The 23,648-nt window shown below is 40.2% G+C and overlaps 2 protein-coding genes and 1 long non-coding RNA gene across 4 annotated transcripts; 1 reads left to right on the forward strand and 2 right to left on the reverse strand.

The window, feature by feature from the left end:
* Positions 1-622: 622 nt before the first annotated feature.
* GAR1 (GAR1 ribonucleoprotein) lies at positions 623-5,664 on the reverse strand. Its single transcript, XM_032997597.2, has 7 exons — positions 5,340-5,664; positions 4,960-5,150; positions 4,725-4,879; positions 3,228-3,287; positions 2,678-2,813; positions 1,665-1,775; positions 623-1,311 (listed from the first exon to the last, which is right to left on the reverse strand). Exons 2-7 carry the CDS (start codon positions 5,135-5,137, stop codon positions 1,298-1,300), a joined length of 654 nt encoding a protein of 217 aa, XP_032853488.1. The 5' UTR covers positions 5,138-5,150; positions 5,340-5,664; the 3' UTR covers positions 623-1,297.
* Positions 5,665-5,732: 68 nt separating this feature from the next.
* Positions 5,733-23,603, reverse strand: LOC116962790. The gene is made up of 3 exons (XR_004407812.2): positions 23,515-23,603; positions 22,683-22,863; positions 5,733-6,040 (listed from the first exon to the last, which is right to left on the reverse strand). It is a non-coding gene; the product is annotated as an uncharacterized LOC116962790 (long non-coding RNA).
* Positions 6,035-21,580, forward strand: CFI (complement factor I). Of its 2 annotated transcripts, XM_009974063.3 has the most exons (12): positions 6,035-6,383; positions 7,979-8,297; positions 9,571-9,715; positions 11,013-11,191; positions 12,207-12,317; positions 13,841-13,957; positions 15,065-15,103; positions 15,597-15,700; positions 16,316-16,431; positions 17,189-17,463; positions 18,590-18,691; positions 20,604-21,580. In XM_009974063.3, exons 1-12 carry the CDS (start codon positions 6,324-6,326, stop codon positions 20,819-20,821), a joined length of 1,785 nt encoding a protein of 594 aa, XP_009972365.3. In that variant the 5' UTR covers positions 6,035-6,323; the 3' UTR covers positions 20,822-21,580. The 2 variants fall into 2 exon arrangements, with proteins under 2 accessions (XP_009972365.3, XP_042652635.1); XM_042796701.1 differs by lacking the exon at positions 15,065-15,103.
* Positions 23,604-23,648: the final 45 nt, after the last annotated feature.

The raw sequence follows: 23,648 nt of genomic DNA on the forward strand, positions 1-23,648 counted from the left end.
CTTCTCACAGGGGGCCGCCCCTATAGCCCCCTCCCCTGCTACCAAAAAAAACTCCACCACTCACTCAACCCAGAACACCCTGTTACTGCATTCATTAATTAAAAAGTATAATAGTACAATGAATTCTGAAATGTACTTCTCTCCACACTGAACAAGACGTTCAAAATAGTTTCATGTAGCTTATTTTACAGATCCCTTTTCAAAAGTGTTTGTTATGAGAGTTTGTGAACACACTCCTGGCTCCAGATGAAATCCAGGGAGATTCTACTTTTCTACTCTTATTTCCAAAGTTAAAGAGAAGCATCCTGTTCTCCTCCATCCTTGAGACAGTTACTAGCTTTTCAACAACCTTCACACTGCATCCAATTCAAGAGACCAAAGACTCGTGCAGATTTTTTCATCCCTTTTTTAAGAAATACTTAACTGAAAGCACTGTGTGCAGAGGAGCCCTGTGATGGGCTATCTAATCTTAGCCCTAAGCCAGCTCAGAGGACCAGAGGTGCGGTGCCAGGACACCAAAACCTCAAGAGAAAGAGGCTAAAGGGGAGGTGGGGGCAGTTAAAAAACCTTAGCAATTTTAGTATCAGTGAATTAGATACAATTAGGTGACTTACAAATAGTATTAATCTTGTCTTATTCATTAGATAGCAGCTTCTAAGAAGAACATGTCTTAATGACTTTGGCTTTCATTGAGAAAAATCCACAGAGAAATACAGAAAAATCCACAAAAGAACCTTTGCTATCTTCATTTTATACATTATTAGGTACAAAAACATTCCATCAACACAAAATTTTGAAGTTTAGTTTGTAAAAAAAGGTTCACAAAGGTTGTTTAAATGGCATATCCACTTTAGAGCAATCCAGAAGATTCAATACAGAGGATGAGAACGAGGGATCAGTCATACATAGGTAACAGGTTCATACTGACAAAGTGCATGTAGTGAACCCGCAATGTTTTTTGAAAAAACACTTCAATTGATTGTTTACTCCAAGCTCCAACATGAAGTCAAGCACTGACTCTGTCACTTGTCAGAAACAAATGGTTAAAGAGTAACATTGAATCCTGGCTTACTTTAAAAAGTTCAAGTATATTCTGAGCAGTCTTCAGTTCCTCGCCTGGGGCTGCACTCTCCTCATGTATTGAACAACAGTCATTAAATGTAAAAATAACTGTCATTTTACAGCTTCAAGTTTTTTATAAAAATAACTTTTTCAGGGTCCTTTACAAATATTTTTCCTTGTTCTTCACCTCTGCAGATGATATGGTAACAGTGGAGAGATACTCGTGCTTCCATTTTTAATATCCTCTTCCTATTTTAAAGGGAAAGAAAAATACACCAAACAATTCACATCTTAGATGCATTTAAAGCAAATAAATTGTATACATAACACTAAATGAGTTGACAGAATAAGTAATTTATCAACACTGTCTGTTCTCACAGGCCTTTTTGAACACAAAAAAATAGCATGGTCTTACACAAGCATCAAAAAAATGCAGAATCCTGTGCTTTGGTTTAAGCTAGCTACTGTGATGCACAGAAATTTTTGTAGAAAAGTATAAACATCTGTAAGAGATTAAGAACCACAACATTCTGTTTAATATTTAAAACTTTAAGAAATCAAGAGCCATTTTTATTACTGAAATGTAAAAACCACGCACTCACCTCGAAAGCCTCCTCCACCACCTCTTCCTCCTCTGAATCCTCCTCCTCCACCTCTTCCTCCTCCTCTGAATCCTCCTCCTCGTCCTCCACCTCTTCCTCCTCCAAATCCTCCTGAACATAGGAAAGAAATTACACTTTGAGGAGTATATTAATTCCTATACATAACAACTTATTTCATTGACAGCTTCTGAAAGGAAAGCAATGACAAAAAAAAACCCAGAAACTATCAATTGCTGGACAGTTACTAGGCCAATTACTAGTACCTGTTCTCTTCTAGGGACCATCTGCAGCATTTTAGGACTTGTTTAATATCTGATATACAATGTCCAAAATACTAAAAACATTAACAGAACTCCACGATAAACTTCTTTCATGAACAACAACAAAAAAAACCAACAACTATTAATTAATAATTGATTAAAAGAAACAAATCAAAAAACTTCCAAACACTTGTGCCTTGCTGCAAAAGGGCAGGGTAGGGAGAAGAGGCAAGAAACTGTGATGTAAGAAAAAATTAACTTCAGCTTTAATTGAAGAGTACATCACAGATGATGTTTAAAAAGCAAAGAGGGATGAGATCTACCAGATCATTCACCCCTCTCTCAAACACTGCATTTCAAGTAATTTGTCCAAACTAGATTTTTAGAACATACTAAAAATACAGCTTTCACTGACAGTTCTGAGTGTGAATTATTGATAACCTTTTACCACAAGTTTGCTTAATACTCATGCCTTCTATCTTAGTTACAAATGAGTGCACTCCTCCCTGGGCTTTGGAGCCGTTATTTAGCTAGCTACAGAAGCCTATGTCTTGCCATTGGAAAGATATCACTGTCTCTCCCATTGAGTCATCAAACAGAAACATGCATAATATTTTTCTTTTCAATACAGCTGTTGATATTCAAGTACATAACTGCAGCTTTACCCAAAAACACCCACAACCCCCAAAAAAACAAACAACCCACACCAAACAAAAGCCCAGCGTTCTGCTGGTTCCATTCTTGGGATCTTACCTCTACCACCGCCTCTCCCTCCTCCACGTCCACCACCACGTCCTCCTCTACCACCTCCTCTGGGAGCACCTTTTTCTCCAGGTGGTCTTGGCAAAAATCTCTGAAGGGGTAGCAGCTTTGCTGGATCGATGTAAAACTGTACGAAAGAGTTCCATTAGTCTTTGAAAATACCAAGGCTAAAGAGCACATTAATAACTCCCTTTACAAATATCCACAATTTGGTCTTATTCCTTTGTGTCAAATTGTCCTCTGCAAATAGCCAAAGTAATAAAGCACACAAGAAATAAATCACAGTGTTATAAAATTATTAAAGTATAGATGACATTTGTATGAATCTCATTTATTACATCTCTTTTTGCAGGACAGAAAGAAGGAAGAATGTAGCAAATACAAAAGTGAAAAGGAAGAGGAAATGAATACTTATGATGACAAAGGACAACAAGATTTTAAAGTTAATAAAAAAACTTAATAAAGCTCTTATCTCAAGACATAGAGTAGATTTCTCGAACTGATGACATACAGAAGAATTCTGTTATTGAGACTGGCTAACCTTTTGCATCTTTTTAAATGAAGAGGCTTTCATGTTCTCAGACAGCTTCACTGAAAAATACTGTTAGTTTCTTTAAGGAATACAGAAGTAAAACATTAGAAATTGTGATTTTGATTACTAGATTAAAGTCATATTCATAAATTTTCTAAATTAGTATTTTATAGACTAAGCTAAAAATCATCACCAACAATGAAAAATTACAGTTAAAAGATCAGGAGAAACTATTTTCAATTTTTTCTCAGGGTTTTTTCATAGTTACAAATATTGTATTTTGCGGTAAAATAATTTTTTCCTTCCACATATTAAGGCATAAGTAATGACATAACAGTGGAAAGAGTACATAAAAATATAACTGTAAGGAAACAAATCTGTTTAGCAAGTGACAACACCTTTTATCCCCAGGGTGACCTCAAGGATTATTTGGAACAATTCACATGCTGCAGGGGCTCTGCTAGTGCTGCTGCTGCTGCTGGGTGGTACAACTGCCTGGCTGTGGAGAGGGAAGAGCCAGCAGGGACTGCGGGACCAGTCACATGACCAGCTGCATCCTACAGCTCTCCAGTATGCAAGGACTTTGGCATGCAGTTCCCAAGATCAAAAAGAGCTGCTGGCCAATTCTGTGTAATTAAAACTCAAGATTAAATGGGGAAGGAAATAGATAAAAAAATCTAGTAACATATTTTCTTAATATGTTATTGTAGGAAGAAAACAAATTTCTAAAATTCAAATAACTGATAAAAAAATAAATCTGCAAGTTAATATATTCAGAGCCTGAGAGTGATTTAAACCCGGCACATTTTATTTCACATTTAATATGAGAGAGGAAAATGCATGCAGCTAGTTACTGATGCTCAACCAACCAACACAGGCTGTCATGTTACCAGGTCACTTCCCCAGTTGTCCTGCTTCTGTCATGGTTTCTGTCAATCTGGTGTGACAATAGAATGGATCCAGTGCCTCTGTCTCAACAAGCTTGCTTTGCAAGAGGATGTCCTAGCAGAAGCCCACTTTAATTGGCAGTTTAAGTAGTAAGCTGGACGATGAGCAATAGGACATCCTAGCACAACCTCACCTTTATAATTAAGTAATAAGCTGGAGCATGACCAAGGTCCCCTCATGCTCAGAAAACGCCCCCGCTCCCTTGATCCAACTCTGTTATAGGTGAGCAACCTACAGCAGAAAATTTGGTCAGGTAGCTAGGAAATGTAACATCTCGAACCATCATGGATCCAAAAGACATCTGCCAATACTTGTACTGACTGAAATCCTCTGCCAGACATAAAGTACGCTCTGTCATACTGGGAAAGCTTTAAGATAGGCACTTAATGTGAATGAGGCACCGATTGATACCAACAGTTGCAGCTATACTTGTGACTGTTCACATCTAACTGGTAGTCAAGCCTTTAACTATTGCAAAATGCTAGCGAAATTCTATTTAATAATCGATCAGCCTTTAAAAAGCAAACATGGTACATCACACATTTTTTTGAAGGATACAAAATCTCTCAGCTGTCCAAAGATTTCATCCACTTTGCCAATCTGTTCCTTATTATCCAGGTATACCGGGGCATTGAAATAAGGCACTTTGTTTTCTTCTGTTTTACATTTACAAACAATATCATCTTCACACGGATGCATGAACTCTCCCAATACTGAAATAAAGGCCAAACAAGCTGAAGACCTGGAGCAGTGATTCTGAATTAAGTAAACGTAATCTCTTCGTGTAACTTACAAACTACCCTTTCTGGAGGTCCCTGGTCATATCCACCTCTGTTGAATCCTCCTCGTCCACCTCCCCGTCCAAAGCCACCTCGTCCACCACGATTAAAGCCACCTCTGTCACCACCACCTCCTCCACGATTGAAGCCACCTCCTCTTCCTCCTCCACCTCCTCTCCCACGAAAAGACATTCTCTACTACTTCCTAAATTGGGGGGGGGGGGGGGGGGGGGGGGGAAAAAGCGCAGCTGTTTATGTTTAAGGTATTTCACATGTGATTTGCTGTACGAATTAAAGCCTCCTGGCAGCCTTTAACGGTTAACAGTTCTGAAAACACGGTAGGCACACGAAAAAACAAGTTTACACCTAAGATGTCACCCACTGCAACGCTTACCTGTAAAAAGCGACCAGCAGTGACGGCCTGCTTTTCCCTCACACGTACGAGGGGTGACCGTGATGCAACTCCCCAGCCCCGCGACGGAGCGCGAACATACCGTGCGCACACGCGCAGCGCCTTTCCCAGCCGCCTCACAGGGCGCGGGGAGCTTCCAAGGCTCCCGCAGGGCTGAGGGGCGAGAGGGGCGGCAGCACCCGGGCGCTGAGGAACGGCCAACGGCCGCTAACGGCTCCACGTCCCCGCCGCGTGCCCCCACACGCGCCTCGTGCCCGCCCCCCCCCCGCACGTGGCGGCTCCGTCCGCGCCGGCCCGGCCCTCTTACGTCAGCGGCGCGCGCCGCCACCCGGAAACAGCCGCCGGAAACGAAGCTGCCTGCCGTAAAATGAAACGACGACGCCGACCGTCCCCGTCGCGAAAGGAACGCAAAGCAAGACCGAGCCGGGCCGCCCGCCCGAACGGACGAGTGGGCTTCCCCGCGCAAAACGGAAGGGGGAAAAAAAAAAAAAAATCTCCACGCAAGCCGTGTAACACGGGCTTGTCATCCAGCTAAGGGAGGCTGCGCGGGCAGGGGAGGTTCTACGTACCTATAAAAGACACACGCATCCCTTCTATTAAAACACGCTTGTCTTCTCCAGCAGCCTGGCAATGGTGAACGCCTGCAGCCGGGGGAACCGGCGTGACAGTTCAGTCAGCCTCCTCTGGCAAAAGAAAGGAAACGCGTATCCTTAATGAGTGCTTCCTTTTAATCATTTACTTCGCTTTCATTATCTCGTGGTGCACTTACAGTAAAACCAGTTCAATTGAGGCGGGATCCTTTTGGAGCCAACAGGTTTATCAGTTAATAGTTGAGGCTCCTGTACTTTATTTCTAAACACACTTTAAAATATTTTACTAATGGTTAAAAATTAAACACAGATCTAACAATTGACATTCAAAAGAATCCCAGCCAGAGAAATTGATCAACGAAGATAAAATTTCATCATGCAAGTGGTCCCGGTTTTCTTCGTTTTCTTGTCTCTCTTTTGGGTTTGTGGATCAGAGGTAAGAATTTATTTTATTGTGGTAGCAGCAGCTTATTTTTAAAAAAAAAAAAACGTCATGTTAAAAAAGCAGTTTATTGTTATAAGAGCAAAACCAGATGATTTTAAGTTTCCTTTCATAGTACTTGAGTTTCATACATTTGTTTTAGCCCACCTTGAATGTCTAAAGCTTGCTATTTCTCTTTCATGTATTGATTCTATCAGGGGTTTACACTAACAAGCTTCCAGAAAAGGTTTTAATCATGATCCTATCCTAAGCCCAATTTCAAGCATCGTTGACCACAGAAAGGTGCTGCAATTTTCCCGGACCCCCTTTATTTCGAGACATTCAGTCACAGCCTTCTAACATGGCAATGTGGTATGTCATGCTGCCTGGAGGTTTGCTGAATCTCTTCTGGCAGAAGTGTCCCAGAAAGCCCCCATAAGCTGAACATTCAGCATGCCCCAAGTCTTTGAGAGAAACACTTTGATAAAAATCAGCACCTTCTGTACCTATTCAGGAGAAATGCCTAGTACAATATGGGAGTTATGCCAAGCCGGATCAAGCTCACAATTTGGATTCTACTGACCTGAGAACAGCAGGAAGAATTTAGTAAGATTATACAACCGTGAAAAGGGGGTTTGTTGGATTAAATTCCGCCTCAGCAACATCCCCACTGACTTTACTGTGGCCGGGATTTCTTCACAAGAACTTCAAACTTCAGCTTTGTTGATTGAGTTGACCTAGTCAAAGCTGATAAATCACATTTGAGGACTAGCATTTCTCTCCCATTTTTATGCAAAGTCCATCCATATATATTTTTTTCATGTTTCAACATTCTTCCGGCCCATGGATCTTAGTAAGCAAAAGCACTCAGCCAGCAACAACGTCAGGAGCGAGCTGCACAAAGGCAAGCACAGAGTCACTCGCTTAGAGGCAGTCGGACGGAGGGTCAGAATCTGGACTTGCAGTCCAGTGGTGACCAGCAGCCACACTGCAAATCCACTGCTGTGCAAGACACAGGAAAAGAGCTAGTAAAGAAGAGCACTTAATTACCATATTTCTTTAAAGTACTTGTCACTTCAGCAGTCAAATGGTAAAACAAATAATCTTATATTCAGTTGCTTCCAAGTAGTTCATAAATATTTATAGGTTATATTTAAACCCAAAGCCAACCAAGCCAATAAAAAAGTCTCAGAAAAAAAGCAAGTTGCCATTTTTTGTATTTTTCTGGTGTTTAAGTCCCCTTATGTTTTGATTTGCTTACAATCTCATTGCTGTGGTGTGTTATAAACCATTGGATTAAAAAATGTTTGTGATCTGCTGTGCACTTTAGCTGAATTTTGAAGAGTAAAAAGTTTGTGGGAGACCAGTAAGAGTAAAGATCACACCAGGTGAATGATCCAAAACCAAAAAAAGTTCTGAAAAACTGAGAAAGATGAGACGACCAAAGACAAGGCAACAAAAACTATAAATGACATTTAACACCTCTGTGCTCATAAAATAGGAAAAGGATTATGAATGAACACTTCGTTGAGGTCAGTAAAGGGATCTGCAGAACTCTTGGTGCAGCTCCTAGTCTTACTCCCTTTATTTTTTTATTTTGTGCTTTGCAGTATGCAGCATCTAATGCTGAAGAAAACCAGTTTCAGCAGGTTGAGCCTGCCCAGCCAGCTGAGCAAGACACCTACCTGATAGGAGAATGCTTAAGCAAGGAATACACACACAAGTCCTGTGAGAAAGTTTTTTGTCACCCCTGGGAACGATGTGTGGAGGGAAGATGCCTTTGTAAGCTTCCCTACCAGTGCCCAAAGAATGGCACCTCGGTTTGTTCTACCAATGGAAAGTACTTCCATACTTACTGTCACCTAAAGAGCTATGAGTGTCAACGTCCTGAAGCAAAGTTTCTGCACAAAGGAAAATGCAAGTCTGCAGGTATTAACACCTCCTTTTCCAAAATGTATCAGTCAGTCATTTGTGGCCAAGGAGATGCTTACTATTTACAGCTCAGGAGGTCTGTTCATTTCCTTGCACTAGTAAGAACATGAAACAGAAAATGAAAAATCATTGCAAATGGGCAGTATCTACTGATTTTCACAAAACTAAAGTGATTGACAGGCCCAGGTCACCCTGCTGCTGGTAGGTTGCCCAAAATCACCTTGTAGAAAGGGAAGAAACAGGAAAGAGCTCAAAGGTTTCCAAGAAGGGCGTTGACTGTGGTGGGAGGCACAGTGAGAGAGGGCCTGTGGAGAGGGTATCTTCTGGAGAGGGACAGACGTCATGGGAGCAAGGGTCCAAGGAATGGAGTCAAGCTGCTGAGGTGTGTGTGGGAGTGCAGGGGGAGAGGTAAGCCATGTTCACCTCAGTTGTCTTCACACTGTGGATTTCATCCGAACAGAAAGCTATTGCCCTGCAAACCGGTGGCCATTTGTGCACTGACATGCTGCCATTTGTTCCCATCTGTTTTTTAGGCTGCACCAAGCGGCTTTCTCAGCTCAACCTCCATCTGAGTGCAGGGAGAAAGGGCTCCTGCTCACTAGGCAGGGGCCTCTTTGAGCAGTAGCAGTTGCTGTTCCTACCCATCCTCCAGCCCCACCTCCACTGAACGCAGCGGGAGCAGGAAGCCAGCCCCAGACCTCTCCTGCCCAGTCTCTGTCCCAGCAGCATCCCTCCCTTTCTCCACTGAAGCAGCACCTCAGCCCACTGCCCTCAGTGTGGCAAAATTCGATTTGCCTATTTACTGAAAAGGATAGGAGAGCCTCTGTTCACTAAATTAAGCTGAGGACCTTAGCTCCACTGTAAACAGAAGTTTTGCTACACAGGTAATAGAAGCAGGATCTGGACATTTCACCTGAAGCGTTACTGGTTGGTTATCAAAAATCCTCTAATGAAAGTCATACTAAGATGCAACCTTTCCTCGGTAGACCTCCAGGTGCTCTTATGTGGTAGGAACCATTACCCTCATTTGTTCTGAAACTGGTGTATTTTGAAAAAGTGGCAGGCTCAAAGCCACAAGTCAGTCCTCAGAAAAATCAGGAAAAATACCTAAAGCTTCTGATTCCCAGACTACTGTTCTTTCCATATGAACTTATGCTGCCAACACAAAAATAGTCCTCATTTCTTCCTGTGCTGTCTTTCCACTAGGTACATCTATATAATATGATTTTATTTGGGGATTTTTTTATTCTTTTTTTTTTTTTTTTCTTAGAAACATTTTCTGTCTCTCTGGGCAATGGAGATTCAAGTTTGCTTCGAGTAAAACCCTTGAATCAAAATAACTACATTCTTGTATGTGATAGTGAGTGGACTATGAATGAAGCAAATGTGGCTTGCAAGCATCTTGGCTTTAAATCGTAAGTTTGGGGAATTTCTCTCTGGATAACTGCAAGGGATCTGAAAAAGTAGTGATGCTTACATAAGTGTCAGTCACAGCCAGCCAACAGTTAAGACAGAAAACTGATCAACAATGTATTGGCTACAGTATTCTGATAAGGATTCTTAAATTGACACCCGGGAGTGAAAGCCCCCACCTAGATTTCTGTGTTCTGTTACAGATTACAACTATACCAGATGCAACTGTTTTACGTTCAAAATAAATCTGAAGACCCATAAAGAGGTTTTCTCTCCAGTCTGTGAGGGAAAGTACATAGTTGGGACTATGCCCAAGTAGATCTGAGCAATAACCTGTATGCACAGAAAAGTAAGAAACAATAGCTGACAACAGGGCACAGCTCTGTTTTGCTGCTTGCACCAGCCAGAACCAGAATATGTTTATTTTCTTCACCCCTTGCCCCCGCTGTCATTGCTTGCTTTGGCTCCAGGGATGGCTGAAGCCACACAGAGCTTGTTCTTTTTCCTGCAGCCACACCGATGACCTGAGTTGCACATTCAGCTCAACTCTATATCCGGTACATAATAATTTTACGCATATACAACTAATTTAACTTGGGCTGCCCCCCCAGCCCTACCTGAAGACTAAAAATGCTACTGCAGTGCCGTAGATTGTCCCCTCTAGGTGAGAAACAAACATTTCCTAGTCCTGATCAGTATCTCTTTAGATAGCAGAGAAGGATTTGTCCTGGAACAGAGCATTCAGCCCCGAGTCCCACTGTAAACCTCTCTAGTTACTTATTTACTCAATCCATATTTCTTTAAGGTACTGGACACATAATCTGTTAGGAAGATACCGCTCAGGTAAAACCAAAGGAGATAAAATTTATTAATCCTAGCCTTGCAGAGCTTCCTTGATACATACTGGTTTTGATGACATCAAGGATACTCGACCCCATGCAGGATGGCTTCCAAATTATGGCTCACCTGTGTCCACAGAGAGATAGAGATCTGAGCTTAAAAGCTTTGCTATGTAAGGAGACTTTTCTATCCATTATGATACACAGTTACTGTCATAGAGATACATACGGATTTAGGGACAGTTCTATGCAGAAACCTGGAAAAACTGGTGCTTTGTTTTAATTTTCTCAATAATACACATCTACTTACCCCTAGACAATTCCATGGGAAGTCTGCTCTTTTTCTTAGACATGACCAAAATTCCTTAACGCTGAGGAAGTCATATAAATTCTAAATAATAAAAGCAGTGGACAGTCCATTGTGAAATGATAGTATTTGTTATTATTTGTATCTTCACAGAGGTGCTGAATATTACCAAGCCGATTCCAGCATCACAAAATCTGCCTCAAATTCACTGCACTGTCTGCAAATAACTTGCAGGGGCCTAGAGACAAGTCTTGCTGAATGTCACATACAGATGAAATCAAGAGATAGAAATGAGGGATTTGTTAGCCTCCAGTGCCATGAAAATCTCAGAGGTTAGTAGGTATTTTTGGTCTTTTATCTATTTGGGGTTCTTACATTTTAAGTTTATTTTAAATAATTAGGACCTAGTTTGCCGAACTCTCAGCCACAGAAAACCTGAACGGAAACATTCTGATTTTTTAAAATAATCCTTTTGCAGACCTTAAGACAACTGAAGCAGTCTTGAGTTGAGGCAGTCTTAAGACAATCTTGAGTTTATGAGTTTGGAAACTCACTGTTGCTCCTAAAGAATTCTTACAGGTATTTCCCAAAAGTAAATATATTTCACCCATGGTTCTGCTTGGTTGCTCATCCCTTCCAAGGGTACCAAGGTATATTTTATCCCACAAGTCTTGTCTCTTCTGGGATAACTGGTGAGGAGACAGGTGACAACTTCCTATTCACCGTTTTGTCTACAAGGGGGATCAGTTGGGACACAAATAGCACTTCAGCCAGACCAGCATGACTGTTCTGGAACTGCTCCTGTCTTCTGGGGAGTTTTGGGACTCCTCAGTTTCTCACTGATAAGGGGAATCAGTCCTTGTTTTGAATTCTAACAGCTTTCTGTTCTCTGTAGTGGGCTTTCTTTGGCACTGATAAGCACCAGCTTGAGATGCTGCTGGTTAAGAGAGTGATGAATCATTCAGGTTTTTCTTATGCCACAAAAGTAGGAGTTCACAGACTCCTGATTACTTCCTTTTAGAGAGGGAACATCCATCATCTTAATCACCTGAATCATTTACAGTGGGCTTAAACTGGTAATTTCTGATTTAGTCCTTGTCTAGAAGAAATTAAGTTCCCTTTTGCCAGGCTACTGCAAATTAGAGGAATATAAGTGGTCACATTGAAAGCTTGACGAGAAGGTGATTAAAATGACAGGATTCCTATTTACATTACTGAGCCCCAGAATGCCTACTGTTGATAGGCCAAACTGCTGATAGAATAAAATGCACAAGTAGAATATTTTTGTGGGCAGTTGTGAACCTGCAGACATTTCCATGCTAACTTCATTTTTATCATGCTGCACAGCTTGTTCAGATGGTGAGTTTCACTGTGTCAACAAGAAGTGCATTCCTCTGAATAAAACCTGTGATGGAATCAATGACTGCGGAGACCTAAGTGATGAACTGTGCTGTAGAGGTAATAATTTCCTTTCTCAGCTGTTTCAAAATCATTTCAGCAGAAACCCACCCCCAAATAATTTTACAGTGACATAACAGCTGAAGTCTTTTTTCCAGTAAGTCACTACATTAAAGCAATGAAACCATAGTTCATATATCTGCAAGTGCAAAAAAAGTAGGCATCACATAATTTTTTGAAGCAGGCAAATGATCTCTGAGAATCTGGATTTCCTCAGAGGATGAGGAAATACAGTGATTATTCAGGAGGCCGTTAAACATTGATACAAAAAAATGAACCGTGTTAGAATGAAAATGTATTTTTAGTTGGGAAAAATCAATAGTAAGTAAAAAAAGACAGTTTTTCCAATGAACTATCACTAAACCAAATTAAGATCTCTTAAATTTATTACTAATGCAAGATTATCCATAGATTATCTGTGAACAGTTCCTGTCACATTGCTTGTTCACGAGCAGACATTCTTTCAGCATCTGCAATTCTAGCTGTAACAATTTTGATAAGAAACAAGGACTGGATCTAGCATGACTTGAATGCAGGAGAATACTTTCAGGAGTTGTGTTTCAGGTGCCACACAGTAATGTGGGTTACAAACCCCATCACTATCCCTAAATAACCTTAATTTTGTAATTGACAGTAAATCTGATAATCATGGAAACACAGCTGCAGGCATTTTAGAGAAAAAAGTATATATATACACTTGTGGCTTCATATATTCAGAGAGCATTTATTCAGACTCCACTTGACACAAATAGTGCTGTTTCAGCTGTATGGGCTGAAAACAGTCCTTCCTGGAATCAAAAGAAATATTTCAACTGAGTTCAGTGGTCTTTGGATCATATCAGGATATCTGGATATATCCTTAAATAGTAGATTGACATAAGACTATAAAGTAGCTCAAAAAAAGGTGCCATAAATTCAAGCACTGCTTTCCTTTTCATACATACAAAGTGATCACAGGAAATAAAAGGAAGGGGGTCCTCAGCTTTAAAATGTTTCATATAATTAAGAATTTTAGAATAAAAAAGCTATTAAATCCAGTATCTTCAAAATAGGAGTCCTAATTCCTAACTCTGCATTTAGGAATTTAGCTCATTCAACTAAAATCCAGCTTGGATTTGGGATTGTGGGGGGGAAATTTGACCCAAGCATCATAAATTCCTCATTTGAGATGATGAGTAATGCTGACAAAACTGGAAGTCCTTTGGCTGAGGCTGAGTGTGGGCATGTGTTGTGGATGAAACTGGTAAGGAGTGATACCAAGTCTAGTAAGTACAGTACTGAACTGGTAACAGAGATCCATGGATTTTCAAGTCTTAAAACTTCAAGACTGTAAAAAGAGGAGAGTCAAGTATTCATTTCATTTTATACTTACAGAGCCTGCTTTTGTGATCTATTTATGAACAGCCAAGTCCCCCATAACATGGATATGATTTCGTGTTTATATTTTAAAAAGCTGTCTAACTATGTGAGGTTGCAGAATCATATGATCTGTGATTTACATTTGTAATTTTCCTGTGTTACAGAGTGCAGAGAAAACAGTTTCCACTGTCGGTCAAATATCTGTATTCCAAATAAGAATGTCTGTAACAAAGAAATTGACTGCCTCACAGGAGAGGATGAAGCTCGAGTTCTCTGTGCAGGTTTCCTTCTGAAAGATGTTTTCTGTTTCTTTCATTCTGCTCAACTGTAACTAGAGACTACACAATGCATGTTATTAAATTAACAGATTAGCAAAACCAAAAGGCATGCAAGAATTAGTCTTCCCAATATTGTGTTATGCATGGTAGGAAGAAATGTCTACGTAATTTTCCTCCCTTTCCTTCTAGAAAAGAGTACCAAGAAAACTAAAGGAAGAAACAGATAATGTTTTAGGAGGCTTACGGCAGATTATGTATTTTCCTTACGTGGCCATCTATTAAACTGGTATCCCCTCTTTGTGAAGAAAGTGTAGACAGGATGGGCAGGAATATTTTCCTCATAGATGAGGAATTCAACTAGCCTGTCAATATAATAGTTCTTGTGTGCTGCTCACCTCACTGTTAAAAAGCTTTTGTTTTTAAATTAGAATGTTTTTCCTTGCTCTGGTAAGAGACAAAGTCTAAAGCCAAAAAGCAAACACTACTGGTAAACTGAACTCTAAATGTAAACATTACTGCCAGTAACATGAGAACAGACCCAACCCTTAACCTCCATGTAGGAACTAAATTCAGTGGGCATTTTGTCTGAATAAAAGCTGACAAACCAGATTCAGGAAGCATGTTGAATACCCTCCCTTGCCCTGTTAAAGGAGGCACACAGTACACAACAGCATCATCTAAATTGAAAAAAAAAAATATAAAGCTTGTTATCTAATGTTCCTTTGGGCTTTAGGAGGAAGAATTTCTGTTGTGTCCTGGTGGAGGAGAATGGGATATCACTTTAGAGATCAAAACCCAAAAAAAAGTCCATTTCTCAGGGTTTCTTTGCAGAAGGGCTCCCTAGGCATGGAAGGCAGAGTAGATGTCATGTAGTTACAAATGAATATCTGCTGGATGCAGGTCATTTGTAGGCTGAGGCAGCCAGAGAGTGTCTAGTAGGAAAAGAAACAATAGGCACCAGGCTGAGAGAATAATGCTGTCTGTGTGAAATGGTGTGCCCTTTGGCATTTAAAACGTGTACCATGACTTTGGCAAAGAAAGATATATTTAAGTAATAGAACAAATGTAAATGTTTGCCAGTATTTTTAGTATTTGGTTACTCTACTACAGGCAAAGACAAAGATGCTGAAAGTCACAGTATGGATGAAGGTAAGCACAACTAACACTCCAAAAACAACAGCATACCCTCTCATTAGTGGCTTTCTAGCTACCAGCCAGCAGGTCAGATCCAGAATACTCAGATATTTGGACTTTGTGATTTAGTAATACACTCTGGGGCTTACTATTTGTCTCTCTTTTCACTAATTTCAAGAATGATGTAATAATTCATGTTGGCTGACGATCCACATCTGCATGTTTTGACAACTGGTGGAGGTAAACTCTCAGCAAATCAAGGAGAAATCCTTTAAAATTATTTGCCTGAATGCAAGCAGCAGTGGAAAATGAAGGGAAGCAATGTGTTGCTAAGACACAAGCAATTTTCAAAGCAAAACCAGATGCCAAGATTTTTGGTCTTTGCTTTCCTGCTACTTCAGCTACTGGCATATTCACAGCACTCAGATTTTCAAAATAAAGATAAACCTGACCAAATAGAGAGAATGGGTACCTGAATTCTGAGACACATTTTTCCTTTTTGTTAAAGAAAGAAAAATGATAAAGACACTTCTTCCCAAAGTACACTGTGGTCTTACAAATCACACATTAACTCGACGGAAAAGAATTGTAGGTGGAGAGACTGCAAGAAAGGTAAAAGACAACCTTACCAGATATGAGTTCGTTCAGCATCAATTTAAATGGGCGTTACTTTCCTTCTGTTGAAATGTATGGAAATAACAAAATCAGCTACAACACTAATTTCATGTTTTGCAGGAGTGGCAGTGCACTAAATGAAAGTAATGAGAAGCACAATTTACAAAGTAGAATATGGAGTTGCAAAATTGAATATTACAAGTACACACTGAAAATGATTCAGCAAAATACTTAATACTATGGCAAGCAATAACAATTCTGACAAAATGGAATTAGATTTGCGCCTTTGAAACAGAATGCAGTCAAAAATGCTATACTCGATCACATCAGGTCAGATTCTACATCAGTTTCTCTGGCTCCAAGAGGTTTCATCACAGAAAGCTCGAAGGAAGGAAGCATTGCACAAAGTCAGAAGATTGAACAGAATTACCATAATTTAGAGTTTATATACTTTATACCAGACGGAGCCCAATTCACAACTTCTAGATAGCAGATTTTTTATTTACAGTCAGATACAGTCAAGCATGAGGTGATACCAAGAAGTGTGTTTCCTTTTATGCACTAAAAATAGTAGTTATGATCTCACATTATGGGTGTTTGTTGTTTGAATAGGGTGAATTCCCTTGGCAAGTGGCAATTAAAGAAATTCACAGTGAAGGTGCAACAGTGTACTGTGGAGGGGTTTATATTGGAGGCTGTTGGGTTCTGACTGCTGCACACTGTGTCAGGTAAAAACAACAAACTGGGACATTATTTTCTTCTTGCAAGGCAGAAAGATTGATTTGGATATTATTTTCCTTCTTAGCTACCTGTTTGCTAATTCCTATTTTCCTATTGAATAAAACAATTTAAAACACTGACTCACCCACATTAACGATGGGGAAGATTCAGAGAGTAGAATATTTTGGCAGTGAATAGAAAGATGAAAAAGTAACGATGAGTTGGAAGAGACACAGCATTCTTCAGTCAGATAGCAGCCAGGCAGGAAAGGTTCACTGTAACCACTTTGTCTGAAAGGGAGATACAAGGGACCTCCTCCTCTTTTCCCCATCTCTACCTTGGGGAAGTCCAGGATCTGTTCCCTGAGAAAGTCGCTAGGGTCATGTATTCCCCAAAACAAGCAAGATCAGACAGGGAAGATTTGCCAGTCCCAGCATCCCATCCACATCTGCTCACTCTTCTTCCACTTAAAGTCAGAGAGGCATGAACGCCTGCTTTCTCTTTGTCACAGCACTAAACACAGAGGCTGGCCTTTAGTATCTTTCTTCTGTACTAGTTGCAGTACTCAGCAGTAAGTCTCATCTGCTTTGCATTTGCTATACTTCAGAAAAACCTGTACATCAAGTCCAGAAAGAAACTATATGTTTATAATATGAATTTTTATTCTAGAGAATCTTTGATAAAATGGTAACGTTTACAACCAGTTGAAATGTATAGTGCTTGTGTTAAATTCCGTAACGTTTTACTTCACTGTTTTTTTTCCAGGGCAAATCGAGTTCATCTGTACCGTGTCTGGATTGGACTGTTGCATACAGCACTGCATGACAAAGAGACAGATACTTTCAGTCTAAAACAAGTGATAATCCATGAAAACTATGACACGTCAACTTATGAAAATGACATTGCTCTGCTGGAGCTGAAAGCTTTTGCAAATGGAGAATGCCCCCTGCAATACAGCACACCTGCCTGCATCCCCTGGTCAGAGTATATGTTCACAGCTGGTGACAGATGCAAGGTTTCTGGATGGGGACTAGAGCAAGGTATTTGCCTTAGTGCTTACTACAAGAATGTTTTATTTGTATCACTTCTTTTCTAATTGTGGTAAGCTCTCATTTTGAAAAGGCTGAAGAGTAGCTGTGCACAAAGCACTCAGAAGAGGCTGAGTACAGAAAACATAGGCTGTGGTTCAGCATTTGTCTATTACCATTGCTTCTCTTTTCTGTACTGCTTCCTCTGCTGTTTCAGCCACTTTGTAAATTGATCTGGATAACACCCCTGGTTAAAAACTACCCTGACGATAAGAAATGCTCCTTTTGCCAATCTAAGATTTATATTGGCTGTGGAGACCTGGCAACCATACTTAACAAGTGGTGGTTAGGAGCTGACAGTGGCCCTTAGGCACAGCCTGTCCTCTGTTCCCTGCCCAAGAGGATGTGAGCTGCAGCCAACAGTGCTGAAACTCAGAACATCTTGTCTCAGCCGTTTTTGAGTTTAGCCCAGAGGAAGTTGCACAGAGATGTATAAGCCAAATGCAATCGTGCTTTCAGAGATTTGGGAAGCATTTGTTTTTCATCACAGTGATTACAGCCTGGCGTTGGAGCTACCGCATAGTGGTGGTGAGGCTTCTCCTGTCTGTACTCAGTTGAAGTCCATAAAACAAATGCAAAGTTAGGAATTACTAGCAAATGGACAGAGAATCTCCTTAACCTTGTGAATACATAGGTCACCAGTATCTTCACTATCTGGTCCACTCATCCCAAAAAGACAGAGTAGGGTTGGAATAAAGGTAACAAGGATAATCTGAGTCACATCTCCATTTCACAGAAAACAATATACCAGTTTCCCAGTGTCTAAAAGCCTCGATATGGAAAACACAGAAAAAAAAAAAATGAGGAAGACAAGGAAAGGGAAAGGGTGAAAATATGACAAAATGAAAATACTGTATTTAACACTGCAATTAAACCACTCTGCTTTTATTTTGACATTGTGGACGACGTACTGCAATTCATACGGGGTGTTAGTGGCAGTTTAAGGCATCTGGTTTATAATACTGAAGATTATATTCCGTAGATAAGCAAATATATAACTGTCAATTTGTGATATTAAAAGTGTCTAAGATGTACTTACCATTTTTGATTTAGAAAAGTTTATTCTTTTCTTTTCTAGGTTATAACAAAACACACGTCCTCAAGTGGGGCCATGTTCATTTATTTCAGAATTGTTCCGAATTGTATCCAGGACGATTTTTTAAACAAATGGCATGTGCAGGCAAGCATGAGTTTTCTTACTATAATTTCTCTACCATTGCACCCACTGTTTACAAGGTCAGACATACTGGCTGGGAATCTTTTAGACTTGGGAAGGACAATTGCCACAGTATCACCATTAGTAAAGTGTTAGCCATCGGAGCCTAGATGCATCCACCATTATATATCTATTTATAAATAGAGTTAAGATGACAGTATGCCAAGGTTGCACGATTATGTGGGCACATTTCAGCATGCAATTTGAGTTATGTTTTCTAAATACATAAGCACTTTACAGCCTACTGAACTTCCTACCTTTATTATATTTGATTCTGATTCAACAACATATTTAAGCAAATGCCTGTCTTAGAGCACATTAGTAGTCCTTTTGACTAGAATATGACTATTCCTCTGCTTAGACATTTGCTACTACCACACTGTACCCCAAGAAAAATACAATTAACTAAGATTAGTCTGGCCAAGAAACTGGTTGTCCCTCCTAGCACTAAAATAAGGATTTCAAATACATATTTTTTGCTTCTCAAGTAACAAAAAGCGTTGCCAAATATATGACTGAAAGAACAATGAGTATTCAACTTACAGGCCAGATAGTTTCAACTGTTCTTTAAATCAAAAAACAAAGGCAATATTTAAACAAACAATGAGAAAAATGAAAGCCAGATATAAAAGCCAAATAATTTGTGATCAGTTCAGCATGACATCTGTAAGATACTGGGTTCTGTAACTTATCTCCTTGATCTTCAATGTAGCTCATGTAATCATAGTTTACCAGGAGGGAACAAAGACAGTATTACATGGGACAGCATCAGAAAAGGGGTATCTGGGGTTAGCTTCCCCTCCCTGCTGCAAATACAATCTTTGGAATTAAGGGCTAGCATCCACGGGAGTTAGTTATACAAGCAAATATTAATTAAACTGAGTAAAGGCAATAAAATCTTGATTTACAGGATTAGTAATTCCAACTCTGAAAAGGTCCTAAAACTCTTTCTCGGTAATGTAGAGATTCAGGAAAGAAGTTATGTTTTTAAAAACTTGGAGACTCATTCTTAGTATGGGTTCCTTCATACTAGGTCAAGCAACCAAGCAGAAAAATGCAGTAAGGGTGTTAGAAATTAATAAACTTCTACTGAGGATACAGGACAAGCATAAATCATATTCTAGGTCTGTAACATGGTTTCTATCACATCCTTCACTCTTAATTAATTTTTTCACAAGCACTACATTTGCTGAATTGCAAACAAGTAGTTCCACGAGCAGTGAAACCTATGAAGAACACTGGGTCCTACACACTTGTGCCTCAGGGGTGCTACCTGGTATTGCAAAGGGCCCACACAGTGACCGAGACCTTGCAGGGAGGGCACTTACAGACAGTTGCTCTCCCTCCCATCCCAGCATTTGCATGCTCTTCTTCTTATACTTGCCCACCCATTTTCATAAAGCTGGTAGAAAAACTAATTTCAAGGCCTCTGCCTCTCTGTACAGATGAAACTGGCCAATAATTATTGGGTGAACGACACCAAAGGCAGACACATAGACACGCATATTAAAATAGCATCATTTCCATAGGAAAATCTTTTTACCTTTTTCCTCCCACTTTTATTGAGCTACACCTAACAATGTAATAGGCACTATAGCTGAATTCTTCTCTATTGCACAAGGTAAAACAAGACTCACATCACTGACATCAAAGCAGATGAGGAGAATTTGGGCCAGCCACAAATTTAGAGAGGCCCCACACTAAGAAATAAGTGAGAAGTAACAGACGGAAGAGGTTAGGAACCTCATTTACTAGTGACCATTAGGCAAACAGCTGTCAGGGAGCGACAGGGACCTGAAACACCTCCTGAGCTCTGTTTGGTGTGCTAGCTTGTGTATGAACTCATTTTTGCTTTTTATTTCCTCTTTGGCTTCAGGTACTCATGATGGCTCCACAGACAGCTGCAAAGGTGATTCAGGAGGACCCTTGGTCTGTTTTGATGCAGAAAATGTGGCGTATGTCTGGGGTGTTGTGAGTTGGGGCGAGAACTGTGGGGAGGCTGGTCACCCTGGTGTGTATACAAAAATTGCCTGCTATTATGATTGGATTAGCCATCATGTGACAAGGAGTCTCATTTCACGGTATAATATCTGAAGTTTGGGAAATTAAATACTTCCTCCTTATCACCATAAAAACCCAAACACTAGTCCTTTTTTACAATCAGCAGCCATGTAACTTAGCGACAATTAGTACAAATCTTTAAAGAATATATTTTTAAATTTCTTAACACACTATGAATACCACAATTTTGCAGAACCTGTAGGAGAATTTTAGTCACATGAGTCTGCAGCAAAAGTCTCTAACAAAAGCAGGGAAATCAAAATATCTTTTTCTTGTTGTTACTTTGGGTTTTTTTTTCCACATTTCACATTGCATTTCAATTATGGCTGTTTATTTATTTTAAATGGACAACCAATGGAAAGCAGTGGTTGAAAAGGACTACACTGGCAGTATGTGAACTTCACAGAAAGGACAGCAACCAGAGTACATTAGGGAAGTTCCATCATTTCAAAGACTAGGTCACTAGAAACCCTTGAGATGCTGCCTTTGTTTGGCAGATGATTCTTTAGGCTTATTGCAAAAGTAGACTTCAGACCATCTATTAATTGACAGATTGATAATGACGTTTGTTGTAATGCAACAATTACCTAAATAGTAACGCTGGTGGTAGTTTTTTCAGCTACAAACTCGGACCATTTTTATCTAGCTAATATACCTCATCTGATCATCTAGATTCAGGAAATTTTTGTAGCTCAGAGTTTTATTAATTTAACTGCAGCTGGTCACAAACAACAAAGGAATTTTTAAAATTGCATCTTCAACTTAAATAAAAAGCGTCTTTACTATCTTAAATTCTCTGTGTATGTATATATCTATTTCTGATATCCAATAAATTCTTAACATCAAGTAGGGGTTTACTACATGTGTGTATATATAGTATACAGATACACACACACATATACACACAATGTATATAACAATATATAAACAGTCTATATATTAAACATATAGACTTAATTCTACAAAACCAAGTTACAGATCTAAAGTTAAAAATTAATATTCTCAGTCGTAAGCCCCCCCTCCCCCCCCTCCAGATTCTCAAATCAGCCCAAGCTTCCTACACCAGCAGACAGAAGTGTGAAGTGGTGATGCCAAGAAAGAGTATCTAGGGCCTAATCCTGCAGTGTGCAGTCAGGGGGAGTTTTACTGCTGCCTTAACTGACCCAGAACTGGTCGAAGACAAAGGGCCATCAACAAAACTGGAACGATTAAGCAGAAAATCATTCTGCTTTCACCAGTCCTTGTGAGGAAGTTCTGCCCACGATAATCAGAAAGCACAGCCCAAATGACCACTGTGTAAACTACACATTTTTAGACAGGAGGAATGGTACCTGCCATAAGAAAAAGTCAGTCTATATGTAGTAGTCCCATATTCAGCAAGAGTTAGGCACAGAAAGTGTGCACAAAATTTTTTAAAAGTACTAGAATTTGGTTTGTGGGTTGGCACCCTCGACACAAAATTGTCAAATAGCTTCAGTACCATCTTGGTGAATTCAGAAAGACAATCTCCATCTGCTTTAGACACCATTTTTACATTTTCATTGACTTTTCTTCATCTTCCAGTTTTGTAAAAAACCCACCTCGGCATCTATTTGTCATTTAAAGACGCTTTCAATCACCAGCAACTTAAGTAAGGGTATGAATTGCTTCTCCTAACCCCATCCCAACACGGCTTGCTATTTAGGAAAGCATTTAAGCAATTCCTACACAGGAATTATTTTGCAGAATCAGGGTCTTTGTCAAGTAATCATAGGGAAAGGCGGGACAGGCATAGGAAGAGCTCCCTCTTTTGTTTGACTTAACTTCTGGGAAGTTTTTCCACCTATTGCTTCAGTTAACTACGAATAATAATAAATGCCGAGGCTGAAAAGGGAAAAAACAGTAGAATACTTACAATGCTCTGCCTATTGATCTGGAAGTCTGTTGGTTTTCTTTCCATTTCCTGTTCTTTACAGTTAACTTTGTCCTGAACATACTACAATGTTCTGATGGATTCCAGGTCTTAAAACAGAGCTTTCATTACAAAAATTACAAGGATTTCCACATGGCTCCACTTTAGCTCATCTGTGAAGCATCTAGAGTTTAAATGTAAAATTTAGAAAAAGTTTATAATTAAAAAACGAACAAACAAACAAAACCAGAATGGTTAGCTAGCAAGTGAGTTAATTTGGGTCTCATTTTTATTTTCAGCAAATCAAGACTGGGCTTTTAATGTTTAATTGATATACTTTCATTTTGCCCTCATTTACAACCCCGTCTTGCACATCTGATGATGTTACCTGAAGCTGAATCACTCGCGTGTGTAAAGGTCACCGGACCAGTTCCCTTCACACTGAACATCATAAAATTAGGTTAAAACTTTTAACACTTCAAGCACACGTTCCATACTGCATTTCCGCGGCTGCCACACGAGTGTGGTTTGCAAAAGGTCACGTTTTTCTAGCGGCATCAATACCAGTTCTCCCCCGGACTGCACGAAGGGCGCTACACCCGCCCTGCCGCCCGCTCCCCTCAGCCCCACGGCCGCGGTTTCGCAACGGCCGGCTGGAAAATCCGCCTTTCCTCCAACACGCTATCGCCGTTTCCTTCACATTTAGCAACGCCAAGCCCACCACTTCGAACGCGCTCCTCAAACAAAGGTTTTCCAAATAAAAAAAGTCCTGGTGTTTCGCATTATCTGATGGCACCGATACCCCACTCCCCGTGCCCTGCTCAGCCACACGAACCGGCGGGCAGCCGCTCCCCCGCTTTCTGTCGGGACCGGCTGGGCGCAGGTTCCCCCCGCGGAACACGGGTCACCGTGACCTGCTGGAGCCGGCGGCCCTTCTCCTCTGGAAACAGCCCGTGTTTTGAGGGGGGG

Source organism: Tyto alba, unplaced genomic scaffold (genome assembly GCF_018691265.1).
Source record: "Tyto alba isolate M040663 unplaced genomic scaffold, T.alba_DEE_v4.0 Super-Scaffold_23, whole genome shotgun sequence".
NCBI classification, from domain to species: domain Eukaryota; kingdom Metazoa; phylum Chordata; class Aves; order Strigiformes; family Tytonidae; genus Tyto; species Tyto alba.